Below are 19,487 nucleotides of genomic sequence, written 5' to 3'. Positions count from 1 at the left end.
ATTTGACACCTAAATACCTTGGGCGAACACTGGGTAGAGTTTGGAAATGACTCGATCACTTCGTTGGGGATCTCGTCTCCTCGTCGGATATTTCCTGCTTGAGCGACGATTCATAACCTTAAAAACATTATCACTGGGTCATCAGCCCATTCTTAGCCACTCAGTCATTACATCTCTGGGTTAGAGGTCTAGTGGTAGAGTCTAAGTTCGCTGATGTGGCTGCTCTCATGTAATTGGATGAAACAAAAGGAGTTTTTTTTATTTGTCCAACAAACGTTCTAGTACAATCGCATGATGGCGAAGCATTGGCTCACACGGAAGAATCTCTAACTCGCACAGATCTTCGTACTTCTACTTGAAAGTATTTACGCGTGTTCATGAAGGTGTATTCTGTGAATCCCGAGAAGGCGGTGGCATCTGCTAGACGGTGGGAATAGTTCGATTTCGATACCTCCATTTTCCTACCGTGAAAAGTGATTATAGTTCCCGTGGCCTTTCTGTTAATAGTAAGTAGTACATATATGAAAATGATCGACCATCACGACCATCATGACGGGAGCAGGATTTGACCTGAGAGAACGAAAATCAATTCACAGGTTACGAAGAACGCGCTGGGACTACCGGTATTGCTCATACTGGAGTAGATTCGGGCAAGTACGGGGAGGGAAAATACCTCAGTGGTAGAGCATCGGTTTCTTAACTCAAAGGTCGTGGGTTCGATCCCCGGAAGGATTTGTCCGTCCCTCCCCTGGGGAATCCGGATAACAAAGACTGCGTACGAAGACGAGGCCCACAAACACACATTAGATGGCACGCGCGTCGAGTTTGTTCGTTTGGTTAGCCTTTGGGATATGGACGAAGGCGGTGCAGCCAAAGGTGCGGATGTAGGCGAGGGGTGGATGCCGGGAGAACATGCGATGGTAAGGCGACTGGCCGTCGTTGGAGGTGGAAGGCGATATGTTGTAGAGCCAGGCAGAGTAGATAACGGCTTCGGCCCACAGAAACTTGGGGAGATTGCCGGCCAGTACAAGCGCTCGCATCTTATGACGAGTAGGCCAATGCGGCGTTCGGCCACGGCGTTCTGACCTGGCGAGTAGGCGTTGGAGAATGTGGTCTTGGTAGAGTACTTGGGTCCGATGATGCGACCGAGTTTCTCGAATTCCTTGGCGTTGTCAGCTCCTAGATTACCGATATCAGTAGGCGGTAGGTATTGAAGGGTGTTGATGTCAGACTTGAAGGTTGTGATGGCGTGGAGGCGAAAGAGTTCGTAGGCGCCATTAAGGTCCTTGCGGAAGGCGAGAGGGTAGACCCAGGTAAAACGGGAGTAGTCGTCGATAAACATGACGAAGTAGAAGCTGCCACCAATCGATGGTACTGGGCACGGACCCCAAATGTCGGTATGGACGAGGAGGAGGAAGGATGAGGCGCGGAACACGGCTGCGGAAGAAAACTGTTGTCGACTGGACTTGGCGAATTCACAAGTGTCGCAGATGAAGGACTTGAATATGCGTGGTCGGTCAGTGGAAAAGTCGGGGTAAGTCTTGACGAGGCTTTGGAGAACGGTGGAGCTTGGATGTCCGAGGCGGTTGTGCCAAAGGGGTGTGTTGGTAGATGGAGAGATGGGAGCGGACTGGATTGGGGTGACAACGTTGGAAGTGAGGGACAAGGCGTGGACGGAAGGAAATTTCGAAGTGGGACGAGGCGTTGGGGTTGGGGGAGAGAGCTTGGTGGTAGGCGGTAATGAGAAATGTACAGCCTTGCTTAATGGAGACTTGAAAATAGAGTGTGGAGGCGAACGTCCAAAGTAAATAATATAGATGTGCAATTGATCGATTACTTCGAAGCGCGCCGCGGCTTGGACGGTAGACTCAAGCGTAGAAATGGAGGACGGAGTAGGCGTGGCGAAGTTGATATGGAATGGGTGTGCATCACTAAGGGAAGGATGAGCTGCTAGGTTAGCCTGAAATACCATGATTGCAGCTGCAACGGCAGCAGGAGGGTGAGGTGGAGGGCTAGTAAGAAGGGACAGCAGCAGCAGCAGTATAGGTAGGCGGAGGTTGGGTACCAGAAGGCGTAGCATACAAGGTGGTTGGAGGCGTAGTGTAGGTGGCGGCAGCAGCAACTTGGTGTCGACGGGATTTGGAGTCACCGGAGCTTTGATCCGAGAGGAGAGGATTAGATTGCAGTGCGAGGCAATGTTTAAGGTGTGGCGAATAGTAGCCTTGATGGCAGTAGGCGTGCATTCGGAGCCATCATCGCGCGCCTTGAATTGGAACTGGCAAACGGCGTCCCACACGTCTTTGTTGGCGACAAAGGCGTTAGAGTAGAAGAGAGTACGAAGGAGCCCAAAAGACTTCACATGAACTTCGCGAGCCGTGAGAGTGTCGGCATTCGCAGGGAGAGTTGCCGTTTCGATCAAGTTGATGTGGTCGTCGAGAGTAGTGAAGAGGGTTTCGGCACTGATGTCCTCACTGTACTTGAGTTGGGTGAGGCTCGCAAACAGGATCATGGGGTCGCGGATGCCAGCTTCATGGCGTGCCACAAGGGCGGCCCAGAGAGAGAAGGGAGAGTCGTAGGATCCGATGACTTGTTGGAGGATAGGCGTGAGGGGGTTGAAAAGGAATGCCTTAGCTTGGACGCGTAGGGCGGCGATGGACTCCGCGATATACTTATCCAGAAACTTGCGCGTGAAGTCTTGTTCGAGGTGTTTCACCGTTGCAAGGTGCTGTTCCAAGGCGTCACCAGTATAACCGTCGGTGGAGTACTTCGCGTCGTTTCGGATCTTGTCAACCTGGAGCTTGGCCTGGCTTATAGTGTAGGCGTCGGTTTCAATGCACGTGGGGCAATAGGTCTCGTTGGTGTAAAGGGAGAAAAAGCCTGCGGTAACAGCCGCTTCTTCAAACGTGGTGCGCCACGCAGCATATAACTTGTAGGCGTCGTCGAGGAGAATGCCGGAGTAGGCGGTAATGGTCGAAGCAGGACGGCTCATAACCTGTCACGAAGCAAGAAACAGGATGTAGGCATGGTTGATAGGCGTGTAGCAACTTTGCGCAGAGTGTCCAAGACAAACTAAGTGTGCGGGACAGGGGAAAACGAAAAGGGACATTCAGTCGTTTACAAACTATCTAGCTTCGTTCCTATTGGCTAAAATTCATTCAATGGGAAACACTGACGTGTGAGAATCAGCGCTCTTTACCTTGTGATAGAGCCGTGATTGGATGAGAAATCACTAGGGTAGGGTAGCGACATGAAAAATATACAGAACATGCAGGTATAAAGCGGACCAAACTCTATCGCCTAGTCTGTCAACTCTGACTGTCTCGGCCTGTCAGAGTTGATTGAATAGGCGATAGAGTTTAGGAGACTTGATAGGCGAGACAAAGGCGTGAACACAGGCGAGAGAATAGCACCATTTGACAATCTCGAACTTCGTTGACCCCTCAAATGTCACATGTAATAGTAATAAAATTGTGCAGTTAAAACGTAACTTTTCGTCATATTAAAATGAAGTTGCTCTTAGTCAGAACACCCTGTTCTGTTTGAGAACATCCCCACTGCCCTGTCAGCCAGTTAGCAGCATTCTGCTAGCTGTGTAGGAGGTTTTTGGGCCTTTTAGAGGCTTTTCCTCAGGTAGAAGGCAGCGCAGACATTTGTCACGAAACATCACAGATGTCAGATGTCGTGGCCAATCATAGTCTACTCTGATTGGCTGTTTTTCTCTGCCATCCACACACGTGTCTGCTGCTGCTTCCTGCCCTCTCCACTGGTTATTAGCCTTACTACTGCTTCCTTTGGCGGGTCACGGTGAAGATTAACATCTTGACGACCGAGACATACCCACGATGACTATCGTAAGGTTTCCGCGACGACTACCGTGACATCGATCACGAAGGTAGACTGTGTGAAATACGACTGTGTTGACCGAAAAGAACACCGCGACGAATGTTGCGAAGACACCTACCATTACACTACCTGACTGTCGTAACGACTAATGTTTACAACACATTGTAGATTCCGTGAAGTCTACTGTGTCCACGATCACGAAGTTGCTGGTTTTTCATCCTTAATATTGTGGATCTATTTTATTATACTATTTTTATTATGGGTATACAAACTACAAGTATGTATTTAAATTACCGTTGCTTACAAAGATTAAGATAAAAAGTAAAAAAATATGATATGCTGCAAAAGATATGGAACAGAGTTGTACTGCGAAGTCAAATACCGCGTTGACTATTCTGCAACGATTACTACCGTATACCCCCCGCTTCAGTACCTATGAAAACGTCAGTGAAATCTGATGACAACCGTACCTTGAAAACTATTCAGGCATTCGCATTGGTCTAAATCCATCACAGGACTTATATTTCATTGGATGAAAATAATTAACGCATGATGATTGGATATTTCTGTCCAATTAGAGACAACTAGGTACACGCCCAACCTAAACCATGAAGATGTTCGTCATTGGCCGATATGTTCCAAACTGGTAAAGGTCCAATCGGAGAAATCATAGGTACTGAAGCGGGGGGTATACGGTAGAGTGTCGACTACTGCAATCAGCACTTGAGTAGACTACGTCCGCAACAAGATTTGTCGCGTAGACAACGACTGCAACAAGTCCACGAAGACAACTCCATGTCAAGGATCGCGTCGACAACGTCCGCGAAGATTACTTCCTTAAGGTATTATCACGATATATTTTGCGACATATTTCACGTAGATTATCACGGCGACTACCGCTTCCGCCTTATCTTCCCTAGTCAAACCATGGCTGAAACGGTCTACGCCAACTACCGCCTACATGCGGCGGGAAAAAACCGCCTAGACCAGGTCCCTCCGTCCATGAAGTTCTATCCCCTCCGTGATCTCAGCTGGGACAACCCCTCCTCCACCTTTTCCCACCCATTATCCCCCAGTGCAGCCACCCTAGTGGCCACAAAGGTCCGCATCGGCCCGCTCCCTACACTCACCACTCCCGAGGACATTCTCGCGGCAGTACATCAGATGCCAGCCCCAGTCCAGTCCACGGACCTTGGCCCACACATACACCGGGTACTCTCCTCCTATGTGGGCCAACACATTGTCCAGGCTACTGCCCCACTTCAACAGGAAGTGGATACCCTCCGAGCCGACAAGGAAGCCCTCACAGCCTTAGTCTCTGCTACCAGGGCCGCTTTCAACACCCTCGATGCGCGCCTCCTGGAGGAACGCCGCCTCCGTGAGGCTGCAGACCACCAACAAACCGAGGACCAGCGCACGTTGACGGAGGCACAAAACCGCCTGCAAACCACCGTCTCGCAGCAGGGCACACACCGAGAGGCCATGACCAAACGCCTCCCCATCATCGAATCCAGTCTCCGCACCCTTATACAAGCCATGCAGAGCGCCTCCACCCAACTCACTGGCCTCGCTGCACTCGGAACCCCTCCGGCCCACTTACCAGCCGCGTACCCCACCCAGCCTCCGCAGATGTCCTCCGACGACACTCCCAACAGCACCTTCCCACCGGACCACCTAGCCGGGCCAGACCACTCCACGGGGACAGATCCAAATGACACCATAGGGTCAAACTAACCCCGGGGTGTCGGGCCAGACCGACGACACCCCGGCAACCCCCTGGTCTGTATTATGGTGGTTGCTGAGTTTTGTGCTCTGGTCCACATACTCCACCCCCATGGTCGCTGCCACTCAACCGGATTCCGCACCTTTTTCCTTGGCACAACAACCGGCACACTATGTGCACCCTCTACATTCTGTATACCCCTTCGACCACCTACAGTACGTGACCCGCCCTCCTCGGATGACTCCAACAACTCCGAACAACTTGATCACCGCATCGCGGATGCCCTACACCAGTCCTCCCAACACGCCCCCCCGCCACCGCTACTGCACCCAGACAGCGCCGCCGCCGCCGCTCTTGGCGAATCCAGCGCCTCCCCCTCCCCCCGCCCGACATGCACACGGCCCGCATCCAACGGGACAACGTCCTCCACAGGGAAACCCTAGAGGGTGAGGCCTACATTGGCGATGTGGGTGCACTCTCGACCCACGACGTGCTGGTAGGTAGCCTATGTATCGCAGCGACCAACATCAATAAAAACAGGTATAGTAAAATGAGCGCTGAACTGGCTACAAGATTCCGAGCCAACGCGCTTGACTTCCCCATCATTGCCGACTCTGACTTGCCGGCACACAAGGCCACACAATTCGGGACCCCAACAATTCGGGACCCCAACACCCGGGGGAGCACACACACCCAGCCTTATAGCCATCAGCAACCACCGGGTGAGTCTACTCTATGATATCCAACGCTGGCACTCCCGCATCGATGCCCGCACCACATACTCCCCATCTGGGCGTAGTCTAGCTATCACACCCCACCTTGGCAAAGGTACACTGGTCATACTACTCGGCACGTACTGTCAGGGCTATATCCCGCTGCCCACAAAGCGGACACGAACAGCGAATGGCTCACCCAGGCAGCCACCCGCGACACAGGTCCACACCACGTTATGGTCATGGGCGGCGATTTCAACAGATGTGATCGGTCTTCTCCAACGCCACGCTCTGGCCCCAACAATGATATCGGCATCGCCTTCCAACAATGGTCTCAGCGCATGGGTCTCGTCACCACCTTCCGTCACCGCCACCCTAACTTCGAACGATACACATACGCCCGCAACAACACAACCGTTGCTCTAGACGACATATACATCTCGGCCCGAACAGCCCACAAAATGGGAGCTAGTGGCATCTGGCTGCACACCATCCACTCCAGTGACAATGCAGGCACTCCATACATGGCCATTGACCTGTTCCCCGGCGATCACACTCCCTACCGACTTACTGGGGTCCAGCCCATCCGCGCAGTCACCCGCAACCTTGCAAAGGTTGAAATTAATTCCTTCGGCGCGCACACATCAAAACTCCTCCTCGAGGGTCAACTACCCCAACTAACCCCCGCGCCCCCCACCAAAGCCGCCACAACGTGGTCCCCCCAAGAAATCGTGGACTGGCTCGACGAAGCCGTCCGCAACCTGTATGACATCCTCTACACCAGCGCGAAACTCAAATGGGGAGAAACCAGCCAAACCAGGAAAGCCCTCAACAGGGCAGTCGAAATACAGAGAAACAACCAGTGCACCGCGCATCTCCGCCAACTGTTTCGCCTCCATGAGGCGAACCTGCACACTGGCACAGAATTCACCCGACTTGCCCACCTAGTGGAATGGCCCAAGTGGATCCGCAATCCCAACGTTCTCCCCCCTCGTGCTGGCACCGCGCTGGAGCCATTGCTGTTGGCAAATGGTGGACTACAATGCCTACCGAACAGAACCCTGCCCACGACTGGGACCTCTGGCCCCGACATGGACTCGCACGCTGGACCAACGTCTGTCGCAAACGTAGGGACTGTCGAACTACCAGCCTACGCCAAACACGAATGCAACAACGTACGGCATGGTTTAAAAGCCGACAAATCCGGAAATTCCTCCGCTCGGCATTCGGTACTACCGCACCGCCCATCTCTATACAGAGCGTCATTGTCCGTCCCGACGATGGCCCCCGCGGTACAGTTCTGACAGTAACGAAGTGGCTGCGGGACAACACCATCTTCTCGACAACAGGATCCCCCCTGCTGAGAAAAGAACGCGCCCCCGGCACCTGACACAGGTCTGGAAGCCAACCGCCAACAAGTCCCACAATTAGTCCGCGACTGGCTCCTCCATGACGTCGATCGCCCCGACGAGGTCACACATGCCTTCCAAACCCCTGAGGGCACCACTTGGGACACGTACCACTATGATGAAGACATCCAAGCACGCTGCGAACGCAGTCTTCGTACACGCGTCTCCCCAGAACATGGGGGCGTTCACATGAACTCTGGATCGGTGCCCCGGCATGCATACGCGATCGGGAACGGGTGATCATCAATCTTATCCTCCGCACAGGTCTCGTCCCGCCGATCCTAGGACGTAAACAGATGACCTACCTATGCAAAATCGTACACAGCCAAGGGATAATCGGACACAGCCAAGGGGTCGTCAACCTCGACCCCGGACTCCCAGCCTGGCACCCCATCACGGTCCAAAGCGCCTTCAGTAGCCGCATATTTACCGTTATATGAGATTATATCACCCCCTGTATACCCAACCATGAAATGCAACATGGCTTCCAGCGAGACCGTACCGTTCAGGACGCGGCTGTCCTCTGTCCTCACATCGCTCCTTATTGAACGCGTTGAACGACGGCAGGAAGAACTCTTTCTCATCTCCAAAGGCTGCCTGAAATGCTTCGATCGTATCCCGGGCTGGGTCATGGAATACATCTACCGTGAACTCGCGCCTTCCTACCGCGCCAACTCATGGCCCATTTCCTTGGGGCTAGCCAAATTGATATCCGCACGGCCTTCGACTGGCTTGATGGAGGCATCCAGGAATTTGGCCTTGGCCAAGGCTCTATACTAGCGGTCATGCACATTAGATGATATATGGACGTTCTCCTCCGCCAGGAACAAAGTGGCATCGACCCTGTCCGCATGTCCACAGCCAACACAGCAGGGAGCCCAAAACCGCACCATCTCCAGTCTCCTCTTCGTGGACGACACCCTTGACATCTCTACCTCATATGCTGGCATCCAAGACCGGGCCGGCATCTCCAACTACTTCACCGGCCAATCCGCATCTGGCAGCGTGTTCGGGGCAGACAAATCCTTCCTCTTCTACCTCTCCCCACGCGCACACCCGGACATTGCCCTTAATGATGGGCTTGGCATTCCACAACCCATTTGCGTGATAGCACCCTCCAAGGGTTTCGCCACCTAGGTATACATCAAGGCACCGACAACCAATGGGAAGAGACCACGCGTGCGGTATGGCAGAGGTTCAGCACCCAAGCCGATGCAGGTGCCCCCAGGAGGCTCGGGAAGAAAGAACTCCAGTACATCGTCAACTCTGTCTGGATACCGAGTGTCCTCTACCGCACTGCCATCAGTGATGCCATTAGTCCCAGCCCTTGACACCCTATTCCGTAAGACGGCGCGCCGTGTCCTCAAGCTACCCCACGACCATCCCACCGAGTGGTTTTTCGACCCTACCGATGGTCTGGGACTGGTCCACTGCGAACGTTTCAGCCACAGCCAACGCCACTACCACTTCCTACGTATTGCCAACGACCGTGTCTCACCTACACATGACCTCCTCATGGAATCACTCGAGGCCTACCAACTGGATAGCGGACTTACCGACCACCCTCCCGCCTTCCGCATACCCCCACTTGCCGCAGACGCCACTCTTCTTGGCACGATACCCCGGGACCTTGCCATCTTCAAGCCAGCCCTCACCATCACCACGCTATGGCACCAACCTGCCGACAGCCTTTCTCTTCGTCCCAATGACCACCCAATCTGGGCGTACCACACCCCAGCCCTGGGTACGACCCTCATCTCCATCAACAGGCTCCACGCAAAAAAGGTCCGCTGGGTGGGGGACATTACCAACGACAAAGGCACCATGCTGCTTAGCCTTGCGTCTATGGACCAGTCTCACGCTCCAACGGTTTGCTCCCATTTGGGACGCCATCCCCAAAACGGAGCCACCCACCCCCACTGGCACTCCGGCAACAAACATTACAGTGGCCCCCCCACCCTGCCACCCAACCCCTGCCTCCCCCACTGCCAACTCCACATCGTACATCCGTACCGTACCTCACACACCCACTCGGCCGCCTTTTTTGGGCCCACCCAGGGCTACGAAACCCTACACTAACTGTCCACACCATGCTAGTAATCCCCCACCACCTTACCCAAACGGATGACCGACCCCCCCACCCTTAGCTACCGTATCGGACGTTGAACCAGCCTCCAAACCCAGCAAACACAAGCGGGCATTGAAATTGCCGTCGCCTTCTGGCACGAACTCCATAAAGACTCCGCCATCTGGTACACCCCAACACCGCGCGAAGCACGCGGCCGCCACCGACTGGTACCATTACGGGCTGTACGGTCCTTACCGGCAGCCTCCTACCCACCAGCCGAGCCCAACGCCTCAACTTCATTCCCTGGACCGACACGTCCTGGACTAACCCAGCACACATATCACCCACAAAGGGGAAAATAATCGTACCCTCATTGCCTCAACTGCGGGGAGCTCCACCGACCTGGACCCGACCCCTACAGGGCACCAGCCTCCCCCGCATGCATCGCCGGCCTGTACCGCCTGCCACCGCCTAGCGGACACTACTATCTTTCTCGACTGTGGTCAATGGTATCACATGGCGTGCATCCCACACTGCCAAGTCGTTCCGCACCACAGCATCCCGACCTACGGTCTCCACACCCTTCCCCTACGTGCTATGCACACTCATGCCGTCGGTGACGGCAGTATCATGCACCAGGGTACCCCGGTTGCACACGGACATGGAGCTACATGGGCCGAGACGGCACTACCCTCGCGGGATCCATACAAGTACACGCCAGTCACAGCACATCCACGCGCTGTGAACTCCACAGCATACTGGCTGGCCTCCATCAATCTGGAGATGCTGCGCTCCAAATCTGCGACAACACCAAATCCATTGGACTGGTTGTTCTCACCCGGTCCCTAAAACATCGCGGCGGCCTCCCGCGCTACAGCAACATCCACAGGGTGGAACTACGTTCGCTCATGGCTCTCTTCACAGACACCAGAACCTTTACAGTCGACTAGATCCGCTCGCACCAGGACATGCCTGACCCAATCCTCCGAACAAAACCCACATTGCTCGTCGAAGCGGACGCCCTCGCCACCCTGGCACACCAGCTTCTTCCCCTTACGAATTATGCTCACCTCATTATCCCTGACTCCTGGGAGCTCCGTGGTGAACACGACAGGCCGGTCACTCGAGCGACGGCCCCATGGCTGGGTTCAGTGTATGGTCGACGTGACTGGCCCAAGGCACAAGCCAAGAAACCCGACACCCGCCGCCGGACCGTCCAGCCACTCCGCCTCCCCACGGGGGACATCTGTAAATGGGACCCCCCTGCTCTCAACTTATACTGGCGTGCTATCTGCTACACCTTACACACCATACAACCACGCTGGGAGGCACACTGCCGCACGTGCCCCGATTCCCACATGCCCCATGGCTGTTCCACTCTCCCAACAGATCCTCCTCGCCACACAAGCGGTCCTTCCAAAAGCCTGCCTCCCAGACCAAGACATTTACATTCCTGGACACTGCACGGCTATTGCGCACCTCCTGCCAGGATTCAAACGTCCTCAATGGAAAACCCGCGGCGGAAACCCCTCCCCCAACACGAGTACGTGCATGATCCCCCTTACCCCGCAACGCTGCGTCCATGCCATCCACATGCAATGCCTACTTGGATCCCCCCGACCAGTATCCCTCATGCTCGCCGCCTCCCAGCTATCCTCGGAATCTCACCAGTGCCCGAAGCCGGGCTCCAAACTACCGTGGTGGCTCTACCAAACTGCGCTCCACCCCCCTACTTGCACCATGCCACTTCTGGATTGGTCAGTGGATGGGCCCCAATGGTGCTACCTTTCAGGGCCCACTTGGACACTCCCTCCACTGCATAATCCCTCGCCCCCCGTCAAACCACCACTGGTGGATAGATGCCTCTCACAACCCCTACCCCTCCACTTGGTGACTCCTCGTAACCACGGCAATACCGGACGATATCTCTCATCAAACACCGGCCACCTACTGGTTTGTCGTTCCCGATGGCTCGGGCAGTCATATAATGGTTCAACAGCTACAAACAACATGGCTCCTCACCATTCCCCCGAGACGGCTCATACTCCGCCACGTTTCCTCCATCCACCACACCTCCACTCCCCCCCCTGAGGCAAACTCGCCTCTGCCAACCCCGCTCCAGTCCACATTGGTTTCATCACCACTGGCAACACACTTGCCCTACTCACCTCTGCCCAGCAGCACTGGATAGCCGCACTTCAACTCATCGTTCCTACCCATTGGCTGCGTCGGCCTCCCCCAACCACAGCAGCCACCCCACGGGTACTTAGTGGCCCCTCACACTGCCTCCACTGGGCCCAAACCTCCACCCCCGTCTACGACCAATATGCCCTCGACGCTCGCCCATACCTTACGGCTACGATTCCCGCCATCTACCAGGCTACCTCAGGCTGAAAAACCTTCCACAGAAAGACGCACACCACACCATCCTGGGCAGCCTCTATTACCCACCTCCACGCTCCACGTTTCCATACTCAATGGTTCACGGTGCACTGGGCCGCCCTTCGCCGACACTGGCAATTCACATGCACTACTACTGTAATATGGACCACATACGCACCACAGGGGAACTGCACCCCCTCACTGAGGTTAACAACAACATCTGGCTTAAACGTCGTTACCATGATGCCGCCCCCATGAGCCATGACCGACGCATTCGCGCCCGCAGAGCCTACCTCACAGCCAAGACGCTCCACTGGCACTCGCGAAGAATCTCCTTACTACCACCCACCTTCCCCCCTCCCGTAGTCTACGCCGACCCAACACTTCGGCCACCATGATTTCCCCCGGACCCCGGGATACCACCTCCAGCGGCTTAAGCATCCTTTTACCCTGGAGCCGACACTACTAGGTTTTCAAGTAGTCCGCTAGCTGCTAACGCAGCTAGTACTCGGCCGAGGCCATTAAGTGCCCGCTGAGTGATTTTACTTTACAGTGCAATATCAATATCAATAGTACAGATAGATCTCGCGAAGAAGAATGAACGGTGCTGATAACACACATTCACGATGGACGTCACAATTTCGAGAATAATTCCCTCATTAACAGTAAAACAGTTCCACTGTTTTTTTGATCCCAAATAATGTTTCAATGATAGAATTATTACATCCGGATACACCTTTTCGCCAGTAGCCCTGTAACCTGGGACTCCGTCCTAAGCTTACCCCCGGTGATGCTAAATCTCCGGGGATAACTGCATCGCTAGTGGTTAGCGATAGCTAACCACTGGAATGCACTTAACCCCTAGTAAGTGGTGAGGTGGTCTGAGCATACAAAGTTCTTTATAAATCTCATTGAAACAGTATTTCGGGTCAAAACAGCAGTGGAACTGCTTTACAGTTAATGAGGGAATTGTACCAGTTCGAACAAGGCCTCAAACTCCAGGACGCCGAACGATTGTTCGCACTTTTTACGACCTGCGCCGAACCGCACTGGTCTAGCTCTGATACCGGTTTGCAGACGAAAGGCGAGTGTCGTCCCTGGTACTCCCAAGTGAATGACCCCCCCCCCAAGTGCATGGCAAGTTGCGGCTGTTGGAGTCGACAAAACACTCTTTCGTATGTGAACCGACGGTTCACCATGAATAGACAAAGTCATGCATCGTACGCTATACCTTCCATTGTAGTAGTAGTACTCTGCACTACAGTAGTAGGGCGTTTCTACACTGACCAACTTGCACATCGGTGGAAATTTTCAACTCCCTTGCACACGGCATGTTGGAATGTCGTGCGTTGTTCGCGTATGGCCGTTGTTCGCGTGTGGTCGTTGCGTGATCACATTGTCTCAATTCGGTTGGGTACTGTACTGATTTTGTCATTGGTAACGATACACAATTACTAGCAGCAAGCCAACAGGCATGATGGGGCTATAAGCTTATGCGGCGTTTGGTGTTGCATTTAATATCTTGCGTAATACGAGTCGGACAGCCGCTGCGACAGAACTTACATAGGAGTCTCGTGTTGAGTATACTATGTACTACGAGTACAGTACCAGGTAAGCTCAGTTACTCGTCGCGAATCGTAAAAGTGCTCAAATTATACCAGATGAAGAGCTAATTTGAAGAACCGTCGATACAAATCTACTGAGTAGAGCAACATGACATTAAATATGAGCGAACTATCTATTTCAAGGTGTACCTCTCTCCTTGGACTTGAAAATTCCAAACCACAATCACCGCATCACAATGTCATCATTTTCCAATTTCCATTGACCCATCAGCATCATGGTTCAGTACCATTTTGTGGCCTTCGCCGCCGCCACCGCCGTCACGGCCAAGATCTCGGTCCAAGTGCATCGCAACTTGGAAGTCGCCAAGCAGTCGAACGTTGTGGTCAAATTTCACTGTGGCGAGGCCCTCACGACCCACCACCGCCGACTCAAGGCCGGCGCGTCTCGCACCGAAACCATCGAGTCGCTGGTTGATTCGTTGAAGGAGCACACCACCACGTCTCAGGCGTCGGCCAAGTCGCTCATGGCCAACCAACTGGAGTCGACGGCCATGAAAGTGACCACGACATGGATCGACTGCTCCATGTACATCGACAACGTCCCCGACGCCCTCGTCCAGAAGATCGCGGCGTTACCGGAAGTCAAATCTATTGACGAGCCAGTTGTGATCGCGCTGGAAAAGCCCCAGGAAGGTGTAAAGCCAGCCAGCCTGACTGTCGACGCGGTCAACCAATGGGGGGTCGAGAAGATCCAAGCGCCAGCGCTGTGGGCCAAAGGCATCAAGGGCGACGGCATTGTCGTGGCCAGCGTCGACACCGGTGTTCGACACACCCACGAGTCGTTAAAGTCGAACTGGCGACAGGAATATGGTTGGTTCGACCCGTACAACAAGTCGGAGTTGCCCAACGATCCGTGGGGGCATGGCACCCACACCATGGGCACCATGGTAGGAACAACACAAGGCATTGGTGTCGCCCCCAACGCTAAGTGGATGGCTTGCATGGGATGCAACTACTTGTGCTACCAGTATCAGCTCATGCAATGCGCTCAGTTTCTGCTGTGTCCTCACGACAAGGATGGGGGCAACCCCGACTGCAGCAAGGCGCCTCACGTGATCAACAACAGCTACGGGGCGTACTACGCATCATACTGGATGGAAGATGCGATCACTGCATGGCGCACGGCGGGGATCATCCCCGTGTTTTCTAACGGCAACGATGGCCCCAACGGCTGTGCGTACTCAGGCTACCCAGGCGCATCCCCCCAAGTGATCGGCGTCGGCGCCACCGACAGCACGGAGCATTTGGCGTACTTTTCCAGCTTGGGCCCTTCCGTCACCAACCGCCTCAAGCCAGACATCTCGGCGCCGGGTGTCGACATCGTGTCCGCAGCCATCTACGACGACACGAGTCTGGTGTGGAACTCAGGCACGAGCATGGCTGCACCTCATATTGCTGGCACGGTGGCGTTGTACTTGTCCGTAAACAAAGGCGCCACGTACGACCAAGTGTACACGGCCCTGACCAACAACGTGGACACGGACACGTTATCTCCACCCAACAAGACCTGCGGTAGCATTCCCAACACGCAATACCCCAACCACCTCTTTGGCTACGGCCGCTTGAACGTCTTCAAGGCCGTGACTGCTCCGCCCAGCACCCCCCGTCCGACTCTGCCCCCGCCTCCCCCCAAGTGTGCCGCTTGGATGCTCGATACTGATTACATTGGCGGCGATATCAAGGCAGTGTCCCCTCGAAGCGCCGACGACTGCTGCGACGAATGCGACAACACCCCAAAATGCAATACATTTACCTTTACCTACGACAACGGAGGCACGTGCTGGCTCAAAGCTGTCGTCAAACCGGTCAACTGGGTGTTCAAGCTAGGGGCCAAGTCCGCCCAAGTACTCAACCCAACCAACCCCCCAACCACTTGTGGTACCTTGGAAGACAACACGGACTATGCTGGCAACGACTTGACTTCTACCAAGCAGGAGGCTGCTGAATCCTGCTGTGCCGACTGTGAAAAGACACCGGGATGTAAGCTGTTCGTGTGGTCCAACCACAACGGCGGCACGTGCTGGCTCAAGCACGCCAAGGGGGCCAAGGTGATTGTGGTCGGAGCCAAAGCTGGATCGCTGCCTACTTCCACCACCTGCGCACCTATTGTGTCGGACGTGGATTACGTCGGCAACGACATCAAGTCCACGAGACAGACCTTCGCCGACGCGTGCTGTGGGGATTGCAAAGCGACTTCTGGGTGCAAACTGTTCGTGTGGAACAACTACAACGGCGGGACCTGCTGGCTCAAGCACACCCAAGGCGCCAAGGTGACTGTGGTTGGAGCCAAGGCAAGCCTTCTCCTGGCAGGACCACCGTCGTGCGGCGCCGTCGAGTCAAACGTGGACTTTGTGGGCCAAGACGTCGCGAACGTGAAGGCAGGCCAAGCGGTCGACTGCTGCGCAGCGTGCCACATCAACCTAGCTTGTAATGCGTACAGTTGGTCCAGTGGCGTGTGCTACTTGAAGGGTCGTCGGGAGGAGACTAAGGTGGCGTCTGGGGTGGTGTCGGCCCGCGTGGACAAGTGCAGTTCGTTGGAGTCAGATGTGGACTACGTGGGCAACGACCTGTCGGCAGTGCCGTCTGACGTGGCGGACTGCTGTGCGATCTGTCGTCAAACGAGTAATTGTGGCGCGTTTAGCTGGGCCAATGGCGTGTGCTACCTGAAGAGCTCCAAGGGAGGTATTCGTTCTAGCGCTGGGGTCAAGTCTGCTGTGGTGAATTAATTCATAGCCAGTGCATTTTAATAAGTAGTGATGTGCCTACAATCGTTTTACCGGTTGGATTGATAATAAAATGCTATATCTGCTCACCACTAGTTACAGATGCTGGCCTGGTCTCTCGTCGCATTAACCCACGCGCCTCTAGCTCCTACCTCATATATGAAACCACCGTCTCCGCAACGCATCATCGTGTCATATAGTCTCTCGCTATACTGATCGGCGTTGGTGATTACCTAGCAACACTAGACTCAGCCGGAATTGCAGTTTGAAACGGGCAAATGTACGAGGTAATATCTCCCCGTCACAACGACATTACATTCACACACAACAGATATGGCGTTAGCGCATGTACATTGTTGTCATCACAATAAAACTGGCCGCTTTCACATAAAACCAGTTGTCTTCACACAAAACTAGTCGTTATCACAATAATCTCGTCGTTAACACAAAACATGGGGCGCTGTCACAAACGTGTCACGTTTAATAAAGTCTTGTGAGTATGGATTTTCCTTGTCAACGACTCAGCCACAAGGCATTATAATGGAAGCCTGGTGGCCACGTGCTGTGGTGCACAGTGTACTTAATGACACCAGTCGCCCTCAGCGACACCTTGTCAGTTTCTGGCGTAGGCTGAATTCCACCCCTACTCCACAAGCCGACATAGCTCCAAATCAACGTTCTGGTCTTATTGCTGCTATTTATGCACGAAATCTGGTGTAGCGTAGCTATATCCTACGTATGGATAGAATGTGTCATGTTTTACAACATCAGCTGAAGGCTGTGAGGGCAGGAGCCCCCCTGCAAGTGGTGGCCGGTGCTAGTGTACAGTGCGGGAATAAATGTTAAGACATTCGGTAATTTGGACATTTCCTATGTTTTGCCGAAAGTATTGCCACTAAAAATAGATCCATCGATTGCCAACAACTAGCTCTACTAGGTGGAACTCCCGATAGGAGCTGTCTTATCCTTCACACCGGTATAGCCACTGGCTAGCCTTTTCGGTGTGGGAAGTCAAAATAAGACATTCCACTCATCGTCCTCTAAAATGCAAAGTACTATACCAATCGACCCAGGAACTCAGGCATCGATAGTATTCCTCTTCTTCACGACCCTCACGCACGCAGAATGGGCCGTGGACCGCAACTGAACGAGTTCCAGAAGGGCCAAATTGTGGTGTGGAAGCAAAACCAAGAAACTGTACAATTCATGTCCAAGAGCCTGGGCGTTTCTCGCACTGCAATTTCCAACTTCCTTAAGGACCCAACCAACTATGGAAAGCGCTTTGGGCGCGGCCGGCCGTCTAAGCTGTCTCCTACGGACGTTCGTCACATCTACCGTACTGCATCCAAGCCAGATTCCACGTCCACTACCATTGTTCGCGACCTCAATTTGCCTGTGTCTGCTCGCTGGGTCCGACAAATGCTTAAGGAGAACGTGCGGTTTGAGTACGTCAAGCGCAACACGACTCCAATGCTTACAGAGGCTCACATTGCGGCGCGCCTCAAACATGCGAAAAAGCACCTGGAGTCCCCCCCCGACTGGGCCAAGATCATTTGGTCTGATGAGAAGAAATTTAACTTGGACGGCCCTGACGGCATGCAATGCTACTGGCGTGACCTCCGTTTCGACAAGGAGTCCTTCTTCTCTCGCAAGTTTGGGGGACGAAGTGTTATGGTTTGGGCGGCATTTACTGCTGACGGGGCGAGCGAGATTGCGTTTCTGGAAGGCAACCAGAACTCTGCCAAGTACATTTGGACCCTCGAGGACTACCTCTTCCCTTTTGCACACTTCTTGTACGGGGACGAATTCGTCTTTATGCAAGATGGCGCCTCGATCCACCGATCGAAAGAGACAATGCAGTTTCTTCAAGAGAACAATGTTACCATGTTCGAGCACCCAGCGTTGTCCCCCGACCTCAATCCAATTGAGAACTTGTGGGGAATCCTCGTGAGGGCCATCTACGCCAACGGGAAGCAATACCATGACGTCAAGGATCTCATTTCGGCAATCAAGGATGCGTGGTCGAAAATCGACCTCAACGTGATGAAACGCTTGGTGGAATCGATGCCGAGACGCTGTGTGGCCGTGGTTGAGACCAATGGTGCTATGACTCCTTACTAGTGGGTTGAATCGATGGATATTTCTTGAAATATACTTCATTTTCTCAAATGTCCTATTTTTACTACCGACGACCATTTTCGTTTATATTGGTCATTTTGCTAACAATTGCCACTGACGACATGCCATCATGGTCACAACCTCCCCAAGGCACAGCTTTATGATTTGCATCTCTCACAATATTGCCATTGCTTTTCGTTGTACAGAAACAGTCTATTTTCGAAATGTCTTAACATTTATTCCCGCACTGTACCTGAGATTGCAAAATGAAGTCATTGTAACTTATGATTGGCTATAAATAAATGTATGTAGCCAATCAGAGGACATTGTACAAGGCTGAAGCACGGTGGTGGGCTTGCTCCTCTCCATGCCTGACTGCTGTAGTTCCCTTACATTGGGTATACCCTTGTCGAGATCAAACATAGCTATGATGACAGCAGTTGCTATACCGGTCATTGTGCTGGCAGCGTCACACACACCACATTTTGTAATCCGCCATGAACGTAATGATTCCGGAGAGGGAGCCTTAGAAACGGCTACCACATCCAAGGAAGGCAGCAGGCGCGTAAGTTAGGTCATTGTGGTTGTACTGTACTGTAGTGGAGAATAAAGACCTCTTGCATGAATTTAAGTTCACAATGTGTTATACCATATTTGACTACAACCAACGACGGATTTTAAGGGACAGCCGAAGTTTTCAACAGGGTGGAAAAAATTGACCAATAAGATTCAAATAAGCAAATAATGCATGATGATTGGCGGAATTTTTGTTTGCCGCGAAAACATTTAAAATTGGCGGGCGCTCGGAGGTGACGACGACACGTCCAGTCACTTCCAAGAATGCCACCAAAGTGCCGGAGCAAGATCAGTCCCCAGAAGAAGC

At 53.4% G+C, this 19,487-nt stretch overlaps 6 protein-coding genes and 1 pseudogene across 7 annotated transcripts; all 7 read left to right on the top strand.

Moving 5' to 3' along the window:
• Nucleotides 1-663: 663 nt before the first annotated feature.
• Nucleotides 664-740, top strand: H257_07891 (annotated as a pseudogene). Its single transcript has one exon. The product of its transcript is annotated as a tRNA-OTHER (tRNA).
• Nucleotides 741-4,770: 4,030 nt separating this feature from the next.
• On the top strand, nucleotides 4,771-5,577 carry H257_07890 (hypothetical protein; the record flags this gene model as incomplete). The annotated part of the gene is made up of 1 exon (XM_009833584.1): nucleotides 4,771-5,577. The coding sequence occupies one exon, from the start codon at nucleotides 4,771-4,773 to the stop codon at nucleotides 5,575-5,577; it is 807 nt and encodes a 268-aa protein (XP_009831886.1).
• Nucleotides 5,578-5,845: 268 nt separating this feature from the next.
• Nucleotides 5,846-7,928, top strand: H257_07889 (hypothetical protein; the record flags this gene model as incomplete). The annotated part of the gene is made up of 4 exons (XM_009833583.1): nucleotides 5,846-6,012; nucleotides 6,140-6,288; nucleotides 6,430-7,571; nucleotides 7,650-7,928. 4 exons carry the CDS (start codon nucleotides 5,846-5,848, stop codon nucleotides 7,926-7,928), a joined length of 1,737 nt encoding a protein of 578 aa, XP_009831885.1.
• A 56-nt stretch (nucleotides 7,929-7,984) lies between these two features.
• On the top strand, nucleotides 7,985-8,825 carry H257_07888 (hypothetical protein; the record flags this gene model as incomplete). Its single annotated transcript, XM_009833582.1, has 2 exons — nucleotides 7,985-8,102; nucleotides 8,485-8,825. 2 exons carry the CDS (start codon nucleotides 7,985-7,987, stop codon nucleotides 8,823-8,825), a joined length of 459 nt encoding a protein of 152 aa, XP_009831884.1.
• A 75-nt stretch (nucleotides 8,826-8,900) lies between these two features.
• H257_07887 (hypothetical protein) lies at nucleotides 8,901-10,605 on the top strand (the record flags this gene model as incomplete). Its single annotated transcript, XM_009833581.1, has 3 exons — nucleotides 8,901-9,702; nucleotides 9,836-10,003; nucleotides 10,109-10,605. 3 exons carry the CDS (start codon nucleotides 8,901-8,903, stop codon nucleotides 10,603-10,605), a joined length of 1,467 nt encoding a protein of 488 aa, XP_009831883.1.
• A 119-nt stretch (nucleotides 10,606-10,724) lies between these two features.
• Nucleotides 10,725-12,150, top strand: H257_07886 (hypothetical protein; the record flags this gene model as incomplete). Its single annotated transcript, XM_009833580.1, has 3 exons — nucleotides 10,725-11,004; nucleotides 11,165-11,513; nucleotides 12,027-12,150. The coding sequence occupies 3 exons, from the start codon at nucleotides 10,725-10,727 to the stop codon at nucleotides 12,148-12,150; spliced, it is 753 nt and encodes a 250-aa protein (XP_009831882.1).
• Nucleotides 12,151-13,962: 1,812 nt separating this feature from the next.
• Nucleotides 13,963-16,575, top strand: H257_07885 (hypothetical protein). The gene has a single exon (XM_009833579.1). It carries the CDS (start codon nucleotides 13,979-13,981, stop codon nucleotides 16,487-16,489), a length of 2,511 nt encoding a protein of 836 aa, XP_009831881.1. The 5' UTR covers nucleotides 13,963-13,978; the 3' UTR covers nucleotides 16,490-16,575.
• Nucleotides 16,576-19,487: the final 2,912 nt, after the last annotated feature.

This window comes from Aphanomyces astaci (genome assembly GCF_000520075.1).
Source record: "Aphanomyces astaci strain APO3 unplaced genomic scaffold supercont1.17, whole genome shotgun sequence".
Classification (NCBI taxonomy): Eukaryota; Oomycota; class Saprolegniomycetes; order Saprolegniales; family Verrucalvaceae; genus Aphanomyces; species Aphanomyces astaci.
The sequence above is the reverse complement of the archived record's forward strand: the minus strand, read 5'-3'. Positions and strand labels throughout refer to the sequence as shown.